Here is a 23237-nt window from a genome sequence, read left to right as displayed (position 1 = left end):
TCGGGAGGAACTTCTCAGGGGTATTTAACCCGCTTCCTCGGCCTGATCTGCCCCTTTCACCCCATCCAGCCCAGTATTACTTTAAGAGGATTGCTCTGTAAATAAACCCGGCTCGTTACCTAAATAAACAGGAACGTTCTTTCCACGTTCAACGCAAACAAAAATAAGACGGATTCGGGCAACAACCCTAGATTGTAAGCCTGCGAGACAAGCTTTCCGTAATGTAGCTGTTGCTTCTGTCAGATGCTTTGAGTGTAGGGACTGTAAGAAGCACTGCAGGAATAGCTGGCACTATATAAATAAAAGATAATAATAATAATAATAATAATATAAATAATAATAATATTTACGGCTCATTTATTTGTAAATTATCAAAATTACTCCCTTTTAAAAATTTCTCAAATGGTTAAACTGATGCTTGGAGAATACAAAGATTATTTTTGGGGTCATACAAAGATTATTAAAGCAGATCTCCCCCCAAATACTTTATTCCTTGGATCAAATTAAAAAGACGTTTTCAAAGATATTTCCCTGTTTCCTTTTTTTTACCCCAGTTGTAGTTTTTGCTCCATAATATAAAGTTTTCAGGCAGCTGCATATCAGCCGTTTGTATGATTCTCGCTCTGTTATCTGACCCCCGATCTACTAAACTCCCCCCGACTCCTTATCATACTGCCTGTGGGAAACATTAGAATGGCTCAGTCTTAATCACCCAGCCGGACTCTCTGAGTAATGAAAGTCTATGGAGGAACGGACTTCATTAGCATCGCCATAAAGCATCAGCTCAGTGTGGGGTTTGAGCCGGGAAAGTCACCCAAAATATCACATGACTGACGGCGGCTCCAGGTCTGCGGATAAAGGGAGTTTATTGGGGAAAATGAGATAAAAGCAGGATTTATCAACATAACATTACTGGGAAGGATGGATGTTCCAGACTCTCTGTCCCGCCATTGCCAGTCACCCCCCTGTAACGACATCCTCGTTAGTCGGTATTAATGAATCACCGTAAATATTATCGTCCTCGCTCTATCGCTCCGCCGGCGCTCTCGGCTTCTCTCGGCGGCTGAAGTGGATTACGTGAAGAGCAATCACATTAGCGGGAGGGCAGCTCGTCTGAGCAGATTAAATACTTTGGGTAATTGGGCAAACTCTTTAATCTGAAGTGCTATATAAAGCGCGGTTTTCGGGGCCGTTGCGGATCCCGTTGATTTTTGCCGCAGTGATGGGGCAGCCGGCTTCGATGCCCCGGAAGAGTTCAGCCGACGTCCTGGAGCTCCATGAATGGTATAGGTAATTTTATATATTATTTTATATATTATTTTATATATATATCTCTTCATTAATACTCTCTTTATTCTCTTTATTCTTCGTCCTCACAATGTTTCCGGTGGTTAAGGGGTTAAACCACCATCTGTTACCCACTTAATGGAAAAAAAACGGAAAAAATGATATGAAGATCGGTTCATTTAAAAATAATATTTAGAATAAGAGGCTAGAATAATTATGTTTGGGTTTTTTTTTGTTATATTCCTCTGTTTATTTCTGTTTATGATTTTTTTGGTGAGAAATTTACTTAAAAATCTATAAAAAATATATAATTAGTTTCAGGAGAATATTTAAAAAAATATATATATAATGGGAAGAAATGAGAATTCTGTTACAATTTTATTTTCAAATGGAAAGTACGATTCTAAGCTACGCAGGCGAGTGCCGGGGGTGGAACGCGGGTGTGGAACGCGGGGGTGAAACGCGGGGGTGGAACGCGGGGGTGAAACGCGGGGGTGGAACGCGGGGATGGAACGCGGGGATGGAACGCGGGGGTGGAACGCGGGGATGGAACGCGGGAGTGGAACGCGGGGATGGAACGCAGGGGTGGAAAGCGGGGGTGGAACGCGGGGGTGGAACGCGGGGGTGGAACGCAGGGGTGGAAAGCGGGGGTGGAACGCGGGGGTGGAACGCGGGGATGGAACGCAGGGGTGGAAAGCGGGGGTGGAACGCGGGGGTGGAACGCGGGGGTGAACGGTTTATGCTGCTTTTTCTTTTGTAGTTTGAAATTTTCGTGATTTTGTGTAAATTTTGGTGAGATTTGGTGTTTTGGTCAGCCAGAAGTTTGTTAATTCCGAATGGGGGGGGTCACATGGTGGCTGGCGGCATAAAAACATCCCCAAAAATCTATTTTCTGCCGGGGCTTTCTCTGAAATTTCTCTAAATTGTTATAAATTCGAAGAATGAAAATAATTGTGATTTTTCAGACATTTATTTACTTAAATCTGGTGCTTTTTTGTTAAATTACAGAAGAAGTATCCCCGATACTCTAGATGAGGTCTGACCAGAGATCTGTAAAGAAGCAGAACTTATTAACTGATTATTCCTCCCCATTAACTCGCTGCTCTTATTTGACCAGGACAGTCTTACATCATAACAATGACTTCATCATCAACATAAAATAACAGAAGGAGCGATAAACGATATTAAAACGTTACCATTGGGAATCAGATATTTGGGCTAATAATGCACTTAATTGGACCACGAATATTTCCAGCCTCTTTAATAAGACGCGGCTGTCCCTTACCGGCCAAACCGTCTATTCCGGACCCCACAGAGATTTATGCGAAACGCGTCGGCTGCCCCGAGGTCTTAAATTTGGGGGAATTTAACTCCTATCTGTTAAAAATTCCCAAATTCTACTTTCGGGAAGCGGATGATCCCCGACCGATCCCCGACCCCCGTTGGTAACGAAATCTTTTCATTAATTGAATGAATTCACCCCAAACCGTTCAGCGAAGGATTCTGAGGATCTGAGCGTCGCCATTCCGCATTGGGCTAAAAAGCGTTTTTTTTTTTGTTTTTTTTCTTTTTTCCAATTATTTATATTTTTATTTCCAATTCTCCGGAATTTTTTCATTTCAAATTCTAATTTAGTATTTATTGATAAAACGTTCCGCTTGCAGAAAGTTTGTCGAGGAATGTCCCAGCGGCCTGATCACCCTCCACGAATTCCGCAAGTATTTCTGCGACTGGACGGCGGGCGACGACTCCTCCGAGTACGCCGAGCAGATATTCCGCACGTTGGATAACAACGGGGTAAGAGGCTTTCATCGGCACGGAGGTTAAAAATGTTGCATTAAATTAGACTTTAGGGGCGTTCTAAATGCCGTCAGAGGCTTATGGGTTAACTTATATCGCCAGTCACCGTATTATCACGCCGGGGAACTTCCACCCTCTCCGGGTAGTCTGATGACGCGGGTGGGCAGGACTGATAATATCAGTGGGTGGGGCCCAATGACATCTGTAGGCGTGATGAGTGACATGATAGGCAGGGGCCAATTATGTTGTGGGCGGCGCTAGCCCCAAAACACTTTATATATATATTTAATTTTGCAATTTTTTGTTAAAATGCCAGGTAATAAAATTACAGAAATAAAATCGTATCTCTTGTGCTAATATTTTATACATAAATAAGCTATTCTTTATTTTCTTCCATTGCTCCCGAACGGAGGGTTTCTAGCGATCTATGCAAACTCATAGTTGTAAGGTGCATGGAACAGCCTCCCTGCAGAAGCCGCATTGTCTAACACACTCGATGCCTGGGAAAGCGCTCCTGATTTTAGGCTATGGAATGGGCTGTTTGGGTTTTTATCGGCGATTATTAATTATTTTCATTCTTTCCTTTTGCCGAAGGACGGTATTGTAGATTTCCGCGAATACGTCACCGCCATCAGTATGCTCGCGCAGGGCACTCCGGAGGACAAACTCAAATGGTCTTTTAAGCTCTACGACAAGGACAATGATGGAGCCATCACCCGAGCGGAGATGTTGGAGATAATGAAGGTTTCTGCAGAATTTCAGAAATGTTTCTTTTTTATATGATCTACTTATTTTTAATTATATATATAGTGTGTATATACACAAACACACACATACATACACACACACATGCGCACACATACTCATACATGCACATACATACACACACACACACACACACACATGCGCACACATAATCATACATGCACATACATACACACACACACACACACACACATGCGCACACATAATCATACATGCACATACATACACACACACACACACACACATGCGCACACATACTCATACATGCACATACATACACACACATACACACATACTCATACATACATACACACACACACATGCGCACACACACACACGCACACATACATACACACACATATACACACATACTCATACCTACACACATACATACATAGCCCATTTTGTCTCGGTTTGGGAATATTGTTTGCCAAAGTGATTGAATCTTATGCTTATTTCTCATTGGCTGATCAAAGTTCTGCTTTAGAATTTAGAACACTAATAATTTTTTGTTACATTTTTCATAAAGAAAACAATGTTTCAATCATATTTGTGACGAGTTGTGGTTTCAGTGAGGATCTCTCTTTCGCAGGCGGTATATAAGATGAGCGTTTCCACGTCGCTCACGGAGGTTAATCCGCTGACGCCGGAGGAATGTACTAATCGGATTTTTATTCGACTGGACAAAGACAGAAACGGTAAATGAAACAGTAAAGGAAAGATGAGCAGACGTTCCTGCCGTTTCATTTCAGATGGGTGATCTTGGGTGAACGGGCCGATTCTTTGTGTTTTTTCCCCGATCTCCGAGTCTGGGGGTAAATAGGCAGATTCTCAGGCTTTTTATCCCAGTCTCAGGGTCACACAGTTCGGAGCCGACTCCATATTCTCATCTGATTTAATTATACCTGAGGATCCCGATTGGTGATTTTCTCCCTGCTTTATCACAGCTAGAATCCCTGTTTGAATACAGGTGACTCAGTTCAGAATATTTTTACCTCCTGACCAGTCATGGTTTCCATAAGGAGAGTTATAAGAGCCATTTGGCTGCCAATATTAACAAGTCGCTATCATACTGTGGTGTTACGGGCTATTACAGGTTTAATATTTGGCAAGTTGCAGGCTCAAAGAAATTCAAAAATTCCAGAGTCTGAAATTCAGAAACTAAAGGGATTTTTGTTAAAAACAAAAAGTTAAAAACAAACTCTACGATATATAAATATAATATAATAAATATAATATAATAAATATAATATATATATATATATACACACACTGTAAATACTTTGGGTATATTATATTCATTGACAGCTAAACACCACCACCTGCTGGCGAGTAATGGTAATGCACATTGAGTATACTGTTAATAGAATAACTAAACACCACCACCTGCTGGCGAGTAATGGTAATGCACATTGGTTATATACAGTATATACATTGGGAATACTGTTAATAGAATAACTAAACATCACCAGCAGCTGGGTAGTAGTTTTGATGCAAAACTACAGTATTGGCACACTAAAATAAAATCTACTAAGAGTTGGGTAGTTAAGTCAGTGTTTTCCAGGCCATTGAAAATATAACTTTCACGTAGAACAGAGGATATACTGTCAATTTTTTCGTTTTGGTCTACGGAACGCTCATGTCTCTCCACTAGTGACCCCCGCATTATGATCTATTACTCCAGCCACACATGAGAGCCCGAGGGCTCACCTTTACCCAACGTCCCATAACAGATGAGCGGAGAGTGAAAAGGAGGAGAGAAAATGATATCTATTGCTAAATACTAAATAATAGGAGATGGAGGATTATTATTTAACGATTTTTTTTACTTCATTTTCTGTTTTTTGTTGTAAGAAGTGCTGCATGTTTTTTTTTTTTTTGTCCCAGCTGTGATCAGCCTTCAGGAGTTTATAGACGGGTCTCTCGATGACGACTGGATCCGGGAGATGCTGGAATGTGACCTCAGTACCGTGGAAATGGAACGGCCGCAGAAATGTCTGCACCTGCTCCCCAGGACCTCGAGCAAAAGTATCTTCCCGCAAACGCAGGACGCCGACTGCAAAACCCAACATTAGGATCGGGAGCCTGACCTCTAGCTTAATTTTCTCATTTGAATAATAAAAAAAATGGGGTCTTTAGATGAAGTTGATACGGAATGTTTCTATCTGAAAAAGAGACCTCTGAGGTCCAAAGAGCTTATATGGCTGTACATCTTCTTTTCTATGCTGGCTGGAAAAACAGTATTAACTTCAACTAAAGACTAACATTTCTCATGATTTTCTATAATTTAATTTGTTCATAAAATGTAAGAACTCAAAAATGTGCAACACAGAAAGACAATAGTTCACCAAATTTGCTTTGAACCAAAAAATTACTTTTTATGAAAACACTTTTTATTATTGTGTGTTTTTGTTTGTTCCTGTTTTGCCGGCATTAAGATTTGGTTTGGAAAAAATATTGTGTTCCTGTTTTAATTAGTTACGGAGGTTATACTGATATATACCTACCATGTACAGGTCTGCCCCTACCATATGCAAACCCATCCCTCCATCCATTGCCCTCTATGACCCGACATGGGTAGGGCGGGGCTATTAGAATAATTTGATTTCCAATATAATGTAATATATTCCTAATATATTTACTAATATTTTAAATAATATAATGTAATATATTTCCAAATATATTAACCAACAGAGTGTAATATATTCCCAATTTACAATAATATATTCCTAATATATTTAACAATATATTAACCAATATAATGTAATAGATTTCAAATATAATAAAATATATTTACTAATATTTTAAATAATATAATGTAAAATATTTCCAAATATATTAACCAACAGAGTGTAATATATTCCCAATTTACAATAATATATTCCTAATATATTTACCAATAAAAATAAATAGATTTCTAATATAATATATTCCAAATATATTTACTAATATTTTAACTAATAAAATATAATTTATTTATCAATATATTAAACAATATAATACAATATATTTCCAATGTAATATAATATATTCCTAATATATTTATTAATATATTAAATAATATAATGTAATATATTTACCAATATATTAAATAATATAATATCATATCTTTCCAATAGAATATTATATGTTCCTAATATATTTACTATTTCTTAAATAATAAAATATAATATTTTACCAATATATGAACCAATATAATATAATGGATTTCCAAAATAATATAATATATTCCTCATATATTTACTAATATTTTTACTAATATAATATAATATATTTCCAAATACATTAACCAATATAATGTAATATATTCCCAATTTACTATAATATATTCCTTATATATTTACCAATATATTAACCAATATAATGTAATAGATTTCCCATTTAATATAATATAATCCTAATATAATTTGGAATATATTAAATAATATAATGAAATATATTTACCAATATATTACACAATATAATTTAATATATTTCCAATATGATGTAATATATTCCTAATATATTTACTAATATTTTAACTAAAAAATATATTTATCAATAAATTAAGCAATATAATACAATATATTCCTAATATATTAAAAACATATTTTAACTAATATAATGTAATAGATTTTCAATATAATCTAATATATTCCTAATATATTTACTAATATTTTAACGAGTAAAATGTAATAGATTCACCAATATATTAACCAATATAATGTAATATATTCCCAATTTAATATAATATATTCCTAATATATTTAACAATATATTAACCAATACAATGTAATAGATTTCCAACATAATATAATATATTCCTAATATAATTACTAATAAATTAAATAATATAATGAAATCTATTTACCAATATATTAAACAATATGATATAATATATTTCCAATATTATATAATATATTCCTAATATATTTTCTAATATTTTAACAAATAAAATATAATATTTTACCAATATATTAACCAATATAATGTAATATATTCTAAATATAATGTTAAATCATCCTAATATAATTACCTATATATTAACCAATATAATGTAATAGATTTCCAATATAATATAATATATTCCTAATATATTTACAAATAGTTTATCTAATATAATGTGATATATTTCCAAAAATATTAACCAATATAATGTAATATATTCCCAATTTAATATAATATATTCCTAATATATTTACTAATATTTTAACTAATAAAATATAATATATTTATCAATAAATTAAGCAATATTCCCAATGTAATTTAATATATTCCTAATGTATTTATTAATATATTAAATAATATAATGTATTTACCAATATATTAAACAATATAATATCATATATTTCCAATATAATATTATATATACCTAATATATTTACTAATTTTGTAACTAATAAAACATAATATTTTACCAATATATTAACCAATATAATGTAATATATTCCCAATTTACTATAATATATTCCTAATATATTTACCAATATATTAACCAATATAATGTTATAGATTTCAAATATAATATTATATATTCCTAATATTGTTACCAATATTTTAACTAATAAATTATAATATATTTACCAATTTTTTAAGCATTATAATAGAATTTATTCTCAATACAATATAATATATTCCTAATATATTTACTAATATTGTAACTAATAAAATCATTCACTCTAACACTACACACATATACCCTTTCACTCCAACACCACTCACATATACCCATTCACTCCAACACCACTCACATATACCCATTCACTCCAACACCACTTACATATACCCATTCACTCTAACACCACTCACATATACCTACTCACTCTAACACCACACACATATACCCATTCACTCTAACACCACTAACATATACCCATTCACTCCAACACCACTCAATATACACATTCACTCCAACACCACTCACATATACCCATTCACTCTAACACCACTCACATATACCTACTCACTCTAACACCACTCACATATACCTACTCACTCTAACACCACTAACATATACCAATTCACTCCAACACCACTCACATATACCCATTCACTCTAACACTACACGCTAATACCCATTCACTCTAACACCACTCACATATACCCATTCACTCTAACACTACACATATACCAACTCACTCTAACACCACTCACATATACCCACTCACTCTAACACCACTCACATATACCCACTCACTCTAACACCATCACATGTACCCATTCACTCTAACACCACTCACATATACCCATTCACTCTAACACCACACACATACCCATTCACTATAACACTACACATATACCAACTCACTCTAACACCAGTCACATATACCCACTCACTCTAACACCATCCACATATACCCACTCACTCTAACAACACTCACATATACCCATTTACGCACTCACATACCCTCTTCAATCTTCCGTGCAGCTCATGTCTCCTGTCCGGTGCAGATCCTTTGCTGTGCATCACATCAGACAAAACTTCGTAAGCCGCTAGAGTTTAATTTTTCCTGCAATAAATATGGTTTCTCTGAATATCGACTTATTAATCATTTCAGAAAGTAACAGTTACTGTAAATAGCAATTAAACTAATGAAAGACACAGAAACATTCAATTCATCTCCATAAAGCGCAATTAATCTCGTAAAGATGATGAATAGACGCCGCCATCCAACATTTCGCTTTTTCCTGCGATTGATGTATTTTTGTTATTTAAGGTCGGCTGCTCTGGAATCTTCATCTTCATTTTGTTTAGGACGGTTTTCACGCTCAATTACTTGGATTTTTCTGCGTTTCCTGCAGGAATATGTTTGTTGCTAATGACGATGGGGTATTAATAGAAACCACAGAAAGGTCAATAGAAATAACAACCAAACTCTAAATAGTCCCATCCAGCATTATATACAGGAACCGGCGACCGACTTCCAGCCTCGTCAAGTCCGTAAAGACTCAAACCTTAATCAGTCGTTGGTCTCGTCTTAGATTCAGGAGCCGGATGTCTATCCCATGCATGTTTAATCCCCTCACTGTATTACCCTCTACCACTTCTGCTGGGAGGCTGTTCCACTTATCTACCACCCACTCAAAAATGTAAAACCTCTTTACGTTCCATCTCAGCCTCTGACCCTCAAGCTTTGGATTATTACAGTTGTGTTGGACAGTATGATGCTTTTTGGTAAGAACATTCGTTGGCGGCAATTGTCCAGTAGGGACCCGTCTATTGGGACAGGAGGCAGCAATGATGTCACAATTGGGCAGTGACATAACACCCTTGTCCCATCAAATTTGTTCATATAAAACCTGTTCTCTTCATTGGCCACTAGCAGGTACCATTAGAAGATTCTTCCTATGACAGTGGGCTCTTTCCCAGAACATGCTAGATGACACATCAGTCTCTGTGTCAGGGATTAATCAATCAATCGACAATGGCCTCCATACATTGATGTTTACTAAATGATAATGCGGTGGTATTATTATTATTTTTAGTATTAAAATTAATATTTAAGCGCAGATAAAGCGGCTGAAAGTCTTCTTTCGCGCTTGAACATTCCTGACTGCTGATTGGAAGTTTGGACACTTTTGCCAAATGACATCATCATTCCAACGATGAAACAGACGCTGTCGTTGTCACAGTTCAATATTTCACCAACAATCTGCTCCTTCATTCCGAGAACCTGCCCCTCCCCCCGAAGAATCTACCCTAAAAAGATAATTAATAAATATAAATAAATAAATAATATGTATTAATATTATATTATATTATATTTTATTATATACATTAAATACGGGTATACAGCATCTATAGAATATGGGATCACAATGGGATTTTTTTTATAGGTTTTTAGAGATTTTTCTCATCATTTTTTTTTTAAAATACATTTTTAATTAATATTTATTATTAATTTTAATTAATTAATTAGAATTAATCCTAAAAGGTTATTAGTTATTTCCTGGCTCTGGGTGTCGACAGCCTGTGTTTTAACTGATCCGGACAAACCCCCCCCCCCAAAAAACACATTGTTTTTCTGACGGCGGTTACCTAGTGACGCCCAGGGGCCCGACTCATCCCTATGGCAACCGTTTGTTGATTTGCAGAGATTGTTGCAGAAACTTCGCTCGCCTTTTTCCGGCTTCTGCGCAAATCAAACATCGGAAACCGCAGGAAAAACACAGAAGAGCAAATATTACATCAAAAACCAAGCCGGCGTTATCTCAGCGTTAACAGGTAGCGCTAAATAATTCATTTTATCACCCGTCACGCACCATTTTACTGTGTTTTTAAAAAACTGGTAAATAGAAAATCCAGAACGACGCTGGAAAAATTTTATTATTATTTTTTGCTAAAAATATCTGCATTTTTTAAATAATAATTATATTATTAATTATATATCTGAATTGGGTTTATAACTCCTTTATCCACCCATTTTGCTGAATTTCACGTTTTTTTAAACTAAACCCAGCGTTAGATACATCAATCTCCGAACCTTTCCTAAGAAAAAATCTTTAATGTAAAATTTGACATTATCCATAATTTTTTCGGGTGTGCTTAATTGGCATGTGACACAAAAGCTAGCAATGATAGGCTGTTGCCATAGCAACTGAAAAACATTGTTTAAAGTTTTTCTGTAGTTTTTTTTTTTTATGTTTACATAAATTGGTCAAACATCCCGTTACTAATTTGGCTCTTTTTCACTTTTTGATCTGAGAATTCTAGAATAAGTTTATATTTGTAAATGTAGATATGAAGGCCTTTTTTGTTGTTATTTGTTTTGTCAAAACTGCCAACATTTTTTTTTACTTTTAATGCCATCCCTAATGCAGAAAAGTGTTTCTGGTATCATGTGACCTCCTTTCTTGCTCTTCTATTGGCTGAAATTCACAAAGGTTTTATTATCTTATTTATTGCGTTATATAGCGCTGTCATATCCCGCAGCGCTGTACAATAGCTAAACCGGACATAACAAGTTGTAAAAATAATAAAAGATAAGGAGAGCCCCGCTCAAGAGCTTACAATCTACAATATTCCCAAAAAGCATGAATATATATATATCTATGTCCTGCCAAAATAAACTTTTTCTATGTATGAGTGTGTGTATGTATGTGTATGTGTGTATGAGTGTGAGTATGTATGTATGAGTATGTATGTATGTGTGAGTATGTATGTATGAGTGTGTGTATGTATGTATGTGTGTATGTGTGTATGTATGTATGTATGAGTGTGTGTGTATGAGTGTGTGTATGTATGTGTGTATGTATGTATGTATGAGTGTGTGTATGTATGTATGTGTGTATGTACGTGTGTATGTGTGTATGTATGTATGTATGAGTGTGTGTGTATGAGTGTGTGTATGTATGTGTGTATGAGTGTGTATGTATGTATGAGTATGTATGTATGTGTGAGTATGTATGTGTGTGTGTGTGTGTATGTATGTGTGTATGACTGTATGTGTGTGTGTGTATGTATGAGTATGTGTGTATGTATGTGTGTATGACTGTATGTGTGTGTGTGTATGTATGAGTGTGTGTATGTATGTGTGTATGAGTGTGTGTATGTATGTGTGAGTATGTATGTGTGAGTGTGTGTGTATGTATGTGTGTATGACTGTATGTGTGTGTGTGTATGTATGAGTATGTGTGTATGTATGTGTGTATGTATGTGTGTATGACTGTATGTGTGTGTGTGTATGTATGAGTATGTATGTATGAGTGTGTGTATGTATGTGTGTATGTATGTATGAGTGTGTGTATGCATGTGTGTATGAGTGTGTGTATGAGTGTGTGTATGTATGTGTGTATGTATGTATGTATGTATGTGTGTATGTATAAGTATGTAATTGTATGTGTTATGGTTTTTTTCCTGGAAGGTGGAAACAACAAGCAAATGTTGGGTTGAATTAGTTTGTTGGTTCTGGTTCTGTCAGACCGTTTGAATGTAGGGACTGTAGGAAGTGCTGCAGGAATTGTGGGTGCTACATAAATAAAAGATAATGTTAATGATGATAATAATAATAATAATACACCAGGATAGATTCTATTTTAATGTAAAACAGCCGACTGCAATGCATTTTGGCAGAAAAGACATGAATTAGTTACACATTAATCTGGAACTCCGCAGTCCGCTGGGTGGTGGATTGAGGGCCACAGAGGCCCCGATGACCTTTTTGTGGGTATCTCGGGGGTGACAAATTCCTCTTCATTGCCAGCTGTTCCGTTACGAGTCTTCTGTATCTTTTTTTTATTGCGAGACGCGGCCGTTCATTTAATGAGACGGTCACCGGCGTTGATATTTCACTTTAACCCTTTGAGCGCTGGGGCATTCAGGTGGTTAAAGGTTAGAGGAACTCGTTTCACCAAAGCGTAACCCTTCGCGATAACAGATCCCACAGAACTAATTATAGCAAATGCCACCGGGACGTATATCTGCTTCATCTTATAGACAGAGAGAGACAGATAATCACAGAGCGGACGGAATCCATTAACCCCTGGAGCAGAGCCGCGAGTCCCGAGGGTACTGCGGGAGTTATAACGCGTGCTTTTCATATGTTACAGATACATGTTAATGAAAATGTCACTGAAATCAGGAAAAAAAATAATTAATATCAATTAATTGTATATCTCGCTGAACATTCCATTGGTTGCCATGGTGACTGCACTTGTCTTGTAGCAAAAAGGTTTTTTCAAATGTAACCCCTTGGGTGTCCTTCGAGACATTACTTTAATATTTCATACATGCCTCAGAATGTAATATTTTATGTTTTCAAGAATGGATTTGATAAAAGAGCCGAGCAGAAAAGTTACAACAAGAGAGGGAAATCTAACACTAGAGGGTCAGAGGCTGAGATGGAATGGGAGAGGGTGGTGGATAAGTGGAACAGCCTCCCAGCAGAAGTGGTAGAGGGTAATACAGTGAGGGTATTAAACATGCGCGGGATAGACATACGGCTCCTGAATCTAAGACGAGACCAACGACTGATTAAGTCTTTACAGTCTAGAAGGGCCGGAGTGGGCCGATCTGTTGTCAGGTTCTATGTACACTGATTATAGGATGTGTTTCTCTTTACATCCAGCAGGGGGCGCTATGGCTACAAAATTGGCCACTCCTGATGCGGATGCTGCAGGTTCCAGAAGGGCTAAAGGTTTCCCAGAGGTACAGCCGGTCCGCGATTAGAACGTTAAATGTCACGCTTTCAATTTAAGAGAGATTTAAACCTAAACGTTGCCGATTCCAGTTGGCGTCTGCGCTGCTCTAAACATTCAGTTTGTAAAGAAGCTCGAATGGCCCTCGATTGTCCACTCACCCCACCGTCAGAGAGCATTATATATATAATATATATATATTTAATTTAAACGATTCCTGCTCTAATCGATAAAGCTGCTGGAATCCAGCGTTGTCACCAAACATTAAAATTTGGAAGGAATGAGCGACCAATAAAAGTAATTTTCTATAAAACCATATATTTGGAGAAAGGAACCGGATCCATTTTTCTCATTGTCCTGTGTTATGTCCCCGCCATCAGACCTACGGGTGCCCAAAGTGCTCTACTTGGAAGATCTGTACCTACAATCACTCTCTCCTCCGGCCCCTCTATGCATTAAATGTTGGTTTTAGAATGTCACGTATCATCCACATTCTCTACAAAACCGTCAGAAAAAATTGTTTCACGCCATATGATTCAACTGACCCCTCCAGCTGGACCACCACAAAGACCACCAGCCAACACGCCCCTTGTGACGTGTTTTATCTGTATCCTGTTCGACCCCCGATAACTATGCCCCCCAGTAATTACGCACCCGCTGCTCATCACACCTTTGTGTGTTACCAAAAAGCGGACAGGAGAAGACCTCTGGCCACCATCACACCCGGTCACACTATGACCACGCAGCGTTAGTCCATCACACAGGTATATCAGCGGACGGCGGGATAACACGCGGGGGATTAGAGCGCAGCGTCCGCGTGCCGTGGATTTCTTCCCTTACAGACACAAGAAGCCACGTCTGCCGACGATCCACCGTACAGCGAGGACGCGGCCGACTCCATTAACCCCAAACCATCAGCTCGATCGGCTGCAGAGAATGCGCTCGGGTCCTTTTCACTCTAATGAGAGGAGGGAGGCGAAGCCGATAAAGGGGACAAAAAGTAGAAAGCAGGATTAGAGCGTTGGAGGTTAAGAGCCGCGGCGGATGCACTCATTACCTCCTCAGCGTCACGTCTCGCTCTGAGTACCCCTGGGAACGCAGCGTTTTGGTCTGTTTCCGTGGCGTTTATTCAGGACAAAACTTGGGGTGAAATGAGCTTCTTGAGAATAATTTTCTCTGCCGTGAAGGAGCTTTTGGCAGAATGAAACCGTCCATTAGTCTCCCCCGGTGAGATCCAACGTTTCTGGTCTAAATCTCTAATTAGCCAAGTCAGTGATTAAAGGAAGAAAAAAAAATCCCCCGGCGGTCTCCTTTATTCTACCTATTTATAAAAAAAAAAAAAAAAAAAAAAAAAGATGTCTCTCAGCACCACAAAAAACAGGCTGTAATTATTAAACGCATTGTGTAGCAGCCTGATTGTGTATCAAGGCTCTGAAAAACTAGGCCAAAGTTGTTTTTTATGGACAAAAGTGAAATTTTTATAAAAAAAAAAATCACATTAATACACAGACCATTGTGTTCCACGGAACTTCGCTATGTAAGTGTTAATAGCATACCTACCAAGTGTCCCGGTTTAGTTTGTTCAGTTCCTCTCCCAAAGCCAAGTGCCCCTCTTTCCTCCTTCTGTTCCTCTCCTTTCCCCTGATGCCCTTCTTCTGTCCCCTGATGCCCCCCCTCTTTCCTTCCCTGATGCCCCTCTCTCTCCTCCCCTGATGCCCTCTCTCCTCCCCTGATGCCCCTCTCTCCTCCCCTGATGCCCTCTCTCCTCCCCTGATGCCCCTCTCTCCTCCCCTGATGCCCTCTCTCCTCCCCTGATGCCCCTCTTTTCTAGGAGGTCAGAATGTTTGCTGGGTATGAGGGGATCGCAGGGTTCTGCAGCCCTAAAAGCCCCGATAATGTGTATAGAAACAGCAGGAAACGGCTTTATAAATTAAACGGGGTAAATAAACCCCATTATTCTTCTTCTAAATGCCCCGCCCCGTTACACAAATACCCCGCAATAGGGCACAATAAGTCACATACACAGTCAGACTCCAGGCCCCAGAACATCCCATTTGTCTCTGTTATGCTGTTTCAGATGGTGTTTAATATGTTTGGTTTCTAAGCGTGTGCTTGTCATGTTCTAGGTGCCGAGCGCCGGACTCTTTGAACATGTCGCTCACATGAATATGTTTGAAATCGCGTCTCCAGCATTCAGCCTCCCGGTGAAGTTGTGTTTTATGCACCGGCTTGGAGAAGAAAGAGGTGCGCCTTCTTGGTTATTGTGGGTCTTTCCAGTAATCGTGCAATTCCATTGTTGGCCACACGGAGGATCGCGAGCAATAAACCCCCAGCCGCGAGACTCAGGGGCTCCCTCTAGTGGTTTCCAGAATGTTATCGCGCCAGCACTCGCCGTGCCGGACAGATCCATGGGTAGCAACAAAGTAATAATCAGAAGCAGCTCCCCGTATGTGTATCCCATGGAAGCAGCCATCTGTTCCCAGCATCTGCGGGATTATTCCTCCCCGTTATCACTCTCCACTATTGTTAAGTTGATGATTGTTGTTGATTGGTTCAGACAGTTTTGCCTCTTTTTGCCCTTTCTATGATACAAAACGAGACCCGGACTGACAACCAGAAAGCCCAAGCTTTAGATACTTTTAATAAATTAATGTAATGATCCTAAAAGCTGCGACTCCCCCCCCCCCCTGTTTTTATGCTCCATGCCCTAAATAGCGCTCTGTCACGTTATAAATACTGCTCAGCCCTTCGGCTCTCCGTGGGTTAACTTCCTGCTGCTTTGCCTTAACGACCCCGGATCTGTAATCAAAGAACGGCGCGGGTCTCTGGCTGTTTCCGAAATGATGTTTGACAGACAGTTATAATTTATTTTGCGCGATAGCCCCGGGTCTCATCCGACGTCGTGCACATTTTGCCACATGCTGTCTAATGCGTATTCGGGGGGGGGATAGGATTTCATAAATACAGGATTTGGTTTGGATTTTGGCAGAGGGGCTCAATACGTGTGCTGCAAAATGTCATAAACACGTAAAATTAGGGTTATTATCAGCAAGTAGTACTTTCCCTTGGGCATAGTGTGCTGCTATGGCAACCGTACCATTCAGTGTGCCCTAATGATGTCGTGGTGAGATGCAGCCATAGGGTCACTGAGGGATCAAGGTTAAAACCTTCTTCAGTCTATTACTATTAATATAAATCTCAAATACATATCAAAGGAAATAGAATTTTTAATTAATTGGGCATAGTGTGCTGCTATGGCAACCGTACCATTCAGTGTGCGTCAGTGATGTGATGCTGAGATGCAGCCATAGGGTCACTGTGAGGGTAACTGAGGGATCAAGGTTAAAACCATCTTCAGCCCATTAATACTAAATTAAATCTCAAAGAAATATCAAAAGGAAATAGAATTTTGGTTAAATTAATTGATTTTCTTTCTGCCATTCCGAAGCTCATTTCAAGGGAATCTACTGAGAATTAAACGGCCAACGGGGGTCGCCATCTGGGTGTAATATATATATATATGGTTTATGCAGAGGGGTATTTACCCAGACTGCTGCCCTAAGCCTGACCCAGCCACCCCAGCCACGGCGGCGGGGAGACTGCTGCCAGAATACATCACTGTCTGGGACCACAGGGGTCTCCGTGTCAGTTATACATGACATGAGAAACAGTAGAACACAAATAGGAGGGAGTCAGCCGATTAGGGTTAGCGGGTCAGGGTTTTTATTTGAGAGAGGGAAGAGGAGGGGAGGGCGAGAAAGGAGGAGGTGTGAGAGGGAAGGGTGGGTGAAAGAGGGTGTGAGAGAGGAGAGGATGAGAGAGTGTGTGTGTAAGTGTGTGGTATTGGAGTGTGTGTCTGTAAGTGTATAGTGTAAGAGTGAGGAAGTGAGTTACTGTGTGTGACTGTATGGTGTTAGTGTGTGTGATATTAGAGTGTGTGTCTATAAGTGTGTGATATTAGAGTGTGTGTCTGTAAGTGTATAGTGTAAGAGTGAGGGAGTGAGTTACTGTGTGTGACTGTATGGTGTTAGTGTGTGTGATATTAGAGTGTGTGTCTATAAGTGTGTGATATTAGAGTGTGTGTCTGTAAGTGTATAGTGTAAGAGTGAGGGAGTGAGTTACTGTGTGTGACTGTATGGTGTTAGTGTGTGTGATATTAGAGTGTGTGTCTGTAAGTGTATGGTGTAAGACTAATGGAGTGAGTGTTCGTGAGCATATGGTGTTAGTGTGTGTGAGTAGATGGTGTTAGCATGAGTGTGTGTCAGAATACTATATCAGGAGAGACTCTAGAGTTAGTGGCCCCTGGAAGTGGCTTAAAAATCCTGCACCCAGGGGCCACTCACCCTATGCTCACCCCTGGTAGGCGGTTAAGGATAATGGGTAACAATAAATGCTTTGGGATTATTTAAGGAGGGCGGTGAGGTGGATCTTTACAAACTTTTTAGGACCAACTTCCCGATTATCAAATGATTTTACTAAAAAGTCGATATCTCATCATTTCCTTTTTTTTTTTTTTTTTATCAATTTCTCTATAAAACCTCTGAATCTCTGAAGAAGCCGGTTTGGTAAAATAAGCCCTTTTATAACTTCTGTATTTTTCTGCTGTTTCACATAAAGTAGAGTGAAATAACAACATTTGAACAAAAATATTTAATAGAATTCTATTTGGCAACACTGTTACCATAGCAGCCATATCAGGCTTTTGCGTAAACTACCCCCCAAGTGGCCGATCCGCCTAGCGTCCCATGCGTCCGTCTCGTAGCGATGCGCTGCGCTTGGTGATTTCACCCCCAGCAATTAATGTCTTGTTTTTCTGGTAAAAAGTACAGAATCAGAACAAACCCCCGAGTTCTGATTTTTATCAGTTTTACGAGAGTGCGAAGCTGGAAAATCTTTTCTCTTCTTTCTGATACAATTCCCAGCGAGCACCAAGTTCTCGCAAAAAAACAATAAAACGCCAACAATTATAAGACGCTTCGCCGAGCGATCGGAGCCCAAAATAATTAACTCAGCGTGGCAGCTTTGACTCATTACGAAATCAGGATCGGGGTTAATTGAAAGACAATAATTAAATAATGGATTTCAATTTTTTGGAACAAAAATTAATTAGCGAGCAACATGATATTTTCTGGTTAAACACGAAAACTCTGTTTCTCAGCGGGGAGACGTCTTGACAAACACTTCGTTTTCCGCAGAATGAAAGGATGGGGGGGTTAGGCGGTTTGGGGGGTCCTCAGCGGCCCTTATCACCCATCTTCCTCGTTTTCATGTAGGGGGTGCTTGATAAACCCCCCCATAAGGAGAACTAGCGAAATACATTAAGGCACGATGTGAAATCTACATGCGGGTTACTGACTAATGCAGCAGCTCCAATACAACAATTATATATATTTATATATTTATATATATATTTTTTTATTATTATTTTTTATTTTTTCAATATATTTAAAAAAAAAAAATAAAAAAAAATCTAAATTATAAATAATAAAAGTGATATACATTTTTTAAACAAAATAATTATATATAAATTATTTATATTTACAGAAAAAAAGTATAATGAAACATCATATCAAATATATTTATTTATTTATTTATTTATTTTTCTTCCAATAATTGTTCGCGTTTGAAATGTTTATGGCTCAATTACTCCAATCATACTTTGCCGCCGGTGTGAATATTCCCTGATTAGGTTATTATACAGCATTGTTAGGGCCTTTTTTTTTGCAAAGTTTTGATTCAGCCCATCTCAACCAACGGCGCTGGGAAAAATCGAGATTGTTGGCAGCTATGGTTTGGACCATGGATTAACGTCAGAGCCTTGACGACGTATTTATGACAGGGGATTTATCTCAGATATATAGCGTCACGTGAAGAAACTTCCCGCCTCTCCAATGTTTCCTCGGACCCCGCGGCGTCCAGAGGGTTAACTTTTTGAATCACCAAGCTGACTAATCCCGCGAGTCGTTATTAAAACCCGATGAAAAGGTCGTACATCTGGCCAATGGCAATGACGTCATCTTTGTACATGGGGTGCGATGCGTTTATATCTCATCGCAGGAGGCGGTAAAGGGGGGGGATTATTATCAGACCTCATTAGTTAAGCTGGTCCATTCTGAACATAAGAGCTGACCTCCGGAAGTCTGGCGCAAATATTACCCGGCAACTTTATGCATTAAAAAGCCATCGATGTCTCTTCTACAATGATGGCCGCAATTGCTTTTTAAAAATATCTTTAATTTAAGGCTTGAATGGGAGAACATTAACCCAACGAGCAGGTCTGACTTAAAAGCTTCCAACGCCGGCGTTTCTGCCGAGTCTCGGCGGCTTTTTTTTTCTTTTCTTATAATTTAGCCTTTTAAACAGGATCTGATTCATTAACGAGAATCTCGCACGGCTAATACTTCTAATCTACGTTTTGGGCTCGTCTGTAATTACCGTCCTTCAGAGGCTAATTTCCTCGTCTTTCATTCAGGGCTGGCGGACGCGGGGAGCGGTCCAAGCGACACAGAAGTCACCACGCCGGCGGTGAGTAATTTAAAGGGAAAAAAAAAAAGAGAATTTATATTAATCTAAAAAAAAATGTATTCAACTTTTAAAATAGATTCATTTTTTTAAAAAGTTTTTCAAGAATTTTTTTTACATTTTTTTTCCAAAAAAATAATAAAATGTTTTTAAAAATCTTCAGTTTAAATCTTTGTTTTTAGTTTATAAATCTGAAAAGCTGTTTTTTTTTTTGTTGTTCTAATATTTTTGTGTTTTCATCTGTTTTGGATTCCGTCCCAGAAGCCGGCTGCCAAATGGCGCAGATAGAGAGTGGTATTTTTTTAATGAAATACATTTAATTTTACGTTCACTTTCAGAAAAAGGATAATTGTTCCAAGATTTTGGATTTTATCAAACACGATCTTCGTCTCCGAGAAAGCGAAGAATCCAGCGACGCAGAGAGCGAGGGGCGCAGCGGCTCCAGGTACAGACAGCAAAAGCGGACAATGCGCGTGGCGGGATTCTAGATTACCGATCTCCACATTATAGCGAGAGCAGGGCATTAAAAATACCCCCCCACACAGAGTAAAAGGTACCCCCCCCCGAAAACCTTTACAAACTTTGTTATTCAAGGAGCAGCCATCTAGATCCATAGACAGAGCAGAGCGAGACCCTCCAAAAAAACTTGCAAGGGACTCTCACCCCTGATGTACCTTTTCCTCCCCTGATGCCCCCTCTCTCTTTCCCTAGCTGTGCCCCCCTCTCCTCCCCTGATGTCTCTCCTCCCCTGTCTCTCCTCCCCTGATGTCTCTCCTCCCCTGTCTCTCCTCCCCTGATGCCCCTCTCTCCTCCCCTGATGCCCCTCTCTCCCCCCCTGATGCCCCTCTTTTCTAGGCGGTCAGAATGTTTGCTGGGTATGAGGGGATCGCAGGGTTCTGCAGCCCTAAAAGCCCCGATAATGTGTATAGAAACAGCAGGAAACGGCTTTATAAATTAAACGGGGTAAATAAAATCCATTATTCTTCTTTTAAATGCCCCGCCCAGTTACACAAATAACCCAACCAGCCACACCTCTAACCACACCCCCTAAACAAAAACCTAAACATTGACCGGCGTGCTGTGTTTATATATTTGTAATTTTACTGGAAATTCCATATTTTTAATGAAGTTTCTCTTTGCCTCTCAGGGAGGCGGTTAGGAGGCCGAGCAAAGAAAGGAAAAAACAACAAAAACAGGGAAACCAAAAAAAGGGCGAATCAACAGGAAGTCAAGAAAATGGGGAAGAAAAAGCGTGGGACGCGGCAAAACGAAAAGTGTGTTCCGGCACTGTGATTGGTGTTTGGTTAAAAGAAGCGGGGAGTGGATACCTGCCATTTGTTATTTAAGGGGACATTTGAAATTATCTGAGACCCCCAAATATTCAAGCAGGGATTCCAGCTGTGATAAAGCAGTGAGAAAATCACCAATCTGGACGCTCAGATATCATTCATTCAGAGACGAATATGAAGCAGTCGGCTCCAGATTGTGTGACCCTGGCAATCTGCCCTTGCACCCCAAGCCCCTAGGACTGGGTTAAAAGCCATGAGAATCTCCTCATTTACCCCAAGACCTTGAAACTGGGGTAAAAACCCTAAAAATCTGTCCATTCACCCCGAGACACTGAGAAAAACCCTGAGAATCTTTCCGTTCAACCTGAGACCCTCAGAGTGGGGTAAACAAACCTTAAAATCTGCTTTTTCACCCCAAAACCTTTTGATTGATGGAAAAAAATCTTAGTTAATTGGACAAGGGATAGGAAAGTCTCAGAACATTCGTCATGTCGGGGGTTATGTATAAAAAAAGACTTTCTGGTGCAAAATTTTAAATATTCTCTTATCACCGTAGTAACCAAATGAAATATTTACACAGGAGCAGTGCATCAGTTGCCATGGTGATAAGTCCACTTTTACACATTTCACACCCCGAATGGTGTTTTATTTTATCCAAAATCCATATTTTCTACTCATTTGGTTCCAGGTTGAAGAATTCTTGGATTTTCCGGCAATAATTTCAGGCTTGGCTGTCAGGTAATTCCAAATTTAATGGAAAAAAATGTATTAATTATGAATTTATTATGCCAATTTTTTTTTATTTTAGTTATTGACATTTAAAAAAAAATGTATAAAATATAAAATTACATTATTACCATTTTGAGCAACCTATTTATTATTTATTGTATTAAAACCTGCACTCCGTGGCATCACAAAAGGAAAACATAGTTTAGACAAATTTTTGTGTCGAAGTAATACGAGGGATTTACCTTAATTATGCATTTTGTGAAGTTTTATAAATACGTCGTTCTCGCGGTTTCTACGGCAGGGAGAAACCTTTCAGAGGATTTAGTGAATCTGGTGCACGACCTGGGGGTGCGAAGCCCTCGGCGGAGGGTGAGAGCTCGTCGGGTAATGATCCGGTGAGTACAGCGGCTGTCTCGATTTATATTGATAGCCTCGGACATTTAAAAGAAGAATAATGGGGTTTATTTGCCCGTTTAATTTATAAAGCCGTTTCCTGCTGTTTCTATACACATTATTGGGGCTTTTAGGGAGGGGTATATATTAGCATGAATAAGTGTGTTTACATGCGTGTACAAGAATGTATGTTGGAGGGGGGCAAAGGGCAAGGATGGCACAGACAAGCTGTTTAGGGGCACTGACAAGCTGATGCATAGATGGCACAGGCAGGCTGTTTGGGTTAGGATGGCACTGATAAGCTGCTTGGGGTAAATGTGGCACCCACAAAGCTGT

General features: G+C 38.8%; 1 protein-coding gene across 1 annotated transcript; it reads left to right on the top strand.

Annotated features, from left to right (window-relative positions):
* Positions 1-1222: 1222 nt before the first annotated feature.
* On the top strand, positions 1223-21256 carry LOC149271932 (guanylyl cyclase inhibitory protein-like). The gene is made up of 8 exons (XM_089506972.1): positions 1223-1290; positions 2952-3084; positions 3682-3831; positions 4445-4550; positions 5740-5880; positions 20441-20493; positions 20829-20935; positions 21202-21256. Exons 1-8 carry the CDS (start codon positions 1223-1225, stop codon positions 21254-21256), a joined length of 813 nt encoding a protein of 270 aa, XP_089363098.1.
* Positions 21257-23237: the final 1981 nt, after the last annotated feature.

The sequence above is a fragment of the Sceloporus occidentalis genome, unplaced genomic scaffold (genome assembly GCF_023333645.1).
Source record: "Sceloporus occidentalis isolate IW3139 unplaced genomic scaffold, rSceOcc1.0.p SCAF_444, whole genome shotgun sequence".
Taxonomy (NCBI): domain Eukaryota; kingdom Metazoa; phylum Chordata; class Lepidosauria; order Squamata; family Phrynosomatidae; genus Sceloporus; species Sceloporus occidentalis.
This window is presented reverse-complemented; position numbering and strand designations above follow the sequence as displayed.

Coding starts and splice junctions, on each gene's coding strand:
- LOC149271932 (XM_089506972.1), top strand. CDS start 1,223: ATGGGGCAGCCGGCTTCGATGCCCCGGAAGAGTTCAGCCGACGTCCTG. Junction 1,291..2,951: donor GAGCTCCATGAATGGTATAG/GTAATTTTATAT, acceptor TTCCGCTTGCAG/AAAGTTTGTCGAGGAATGTC. Junction 4,551..5,739: donor ACTGGACAAAGACAGAAACG/GTAAATGAAACA, acceptor TTTTTGTCCCAG/CTGTGATCAGCCTTCAGGAG.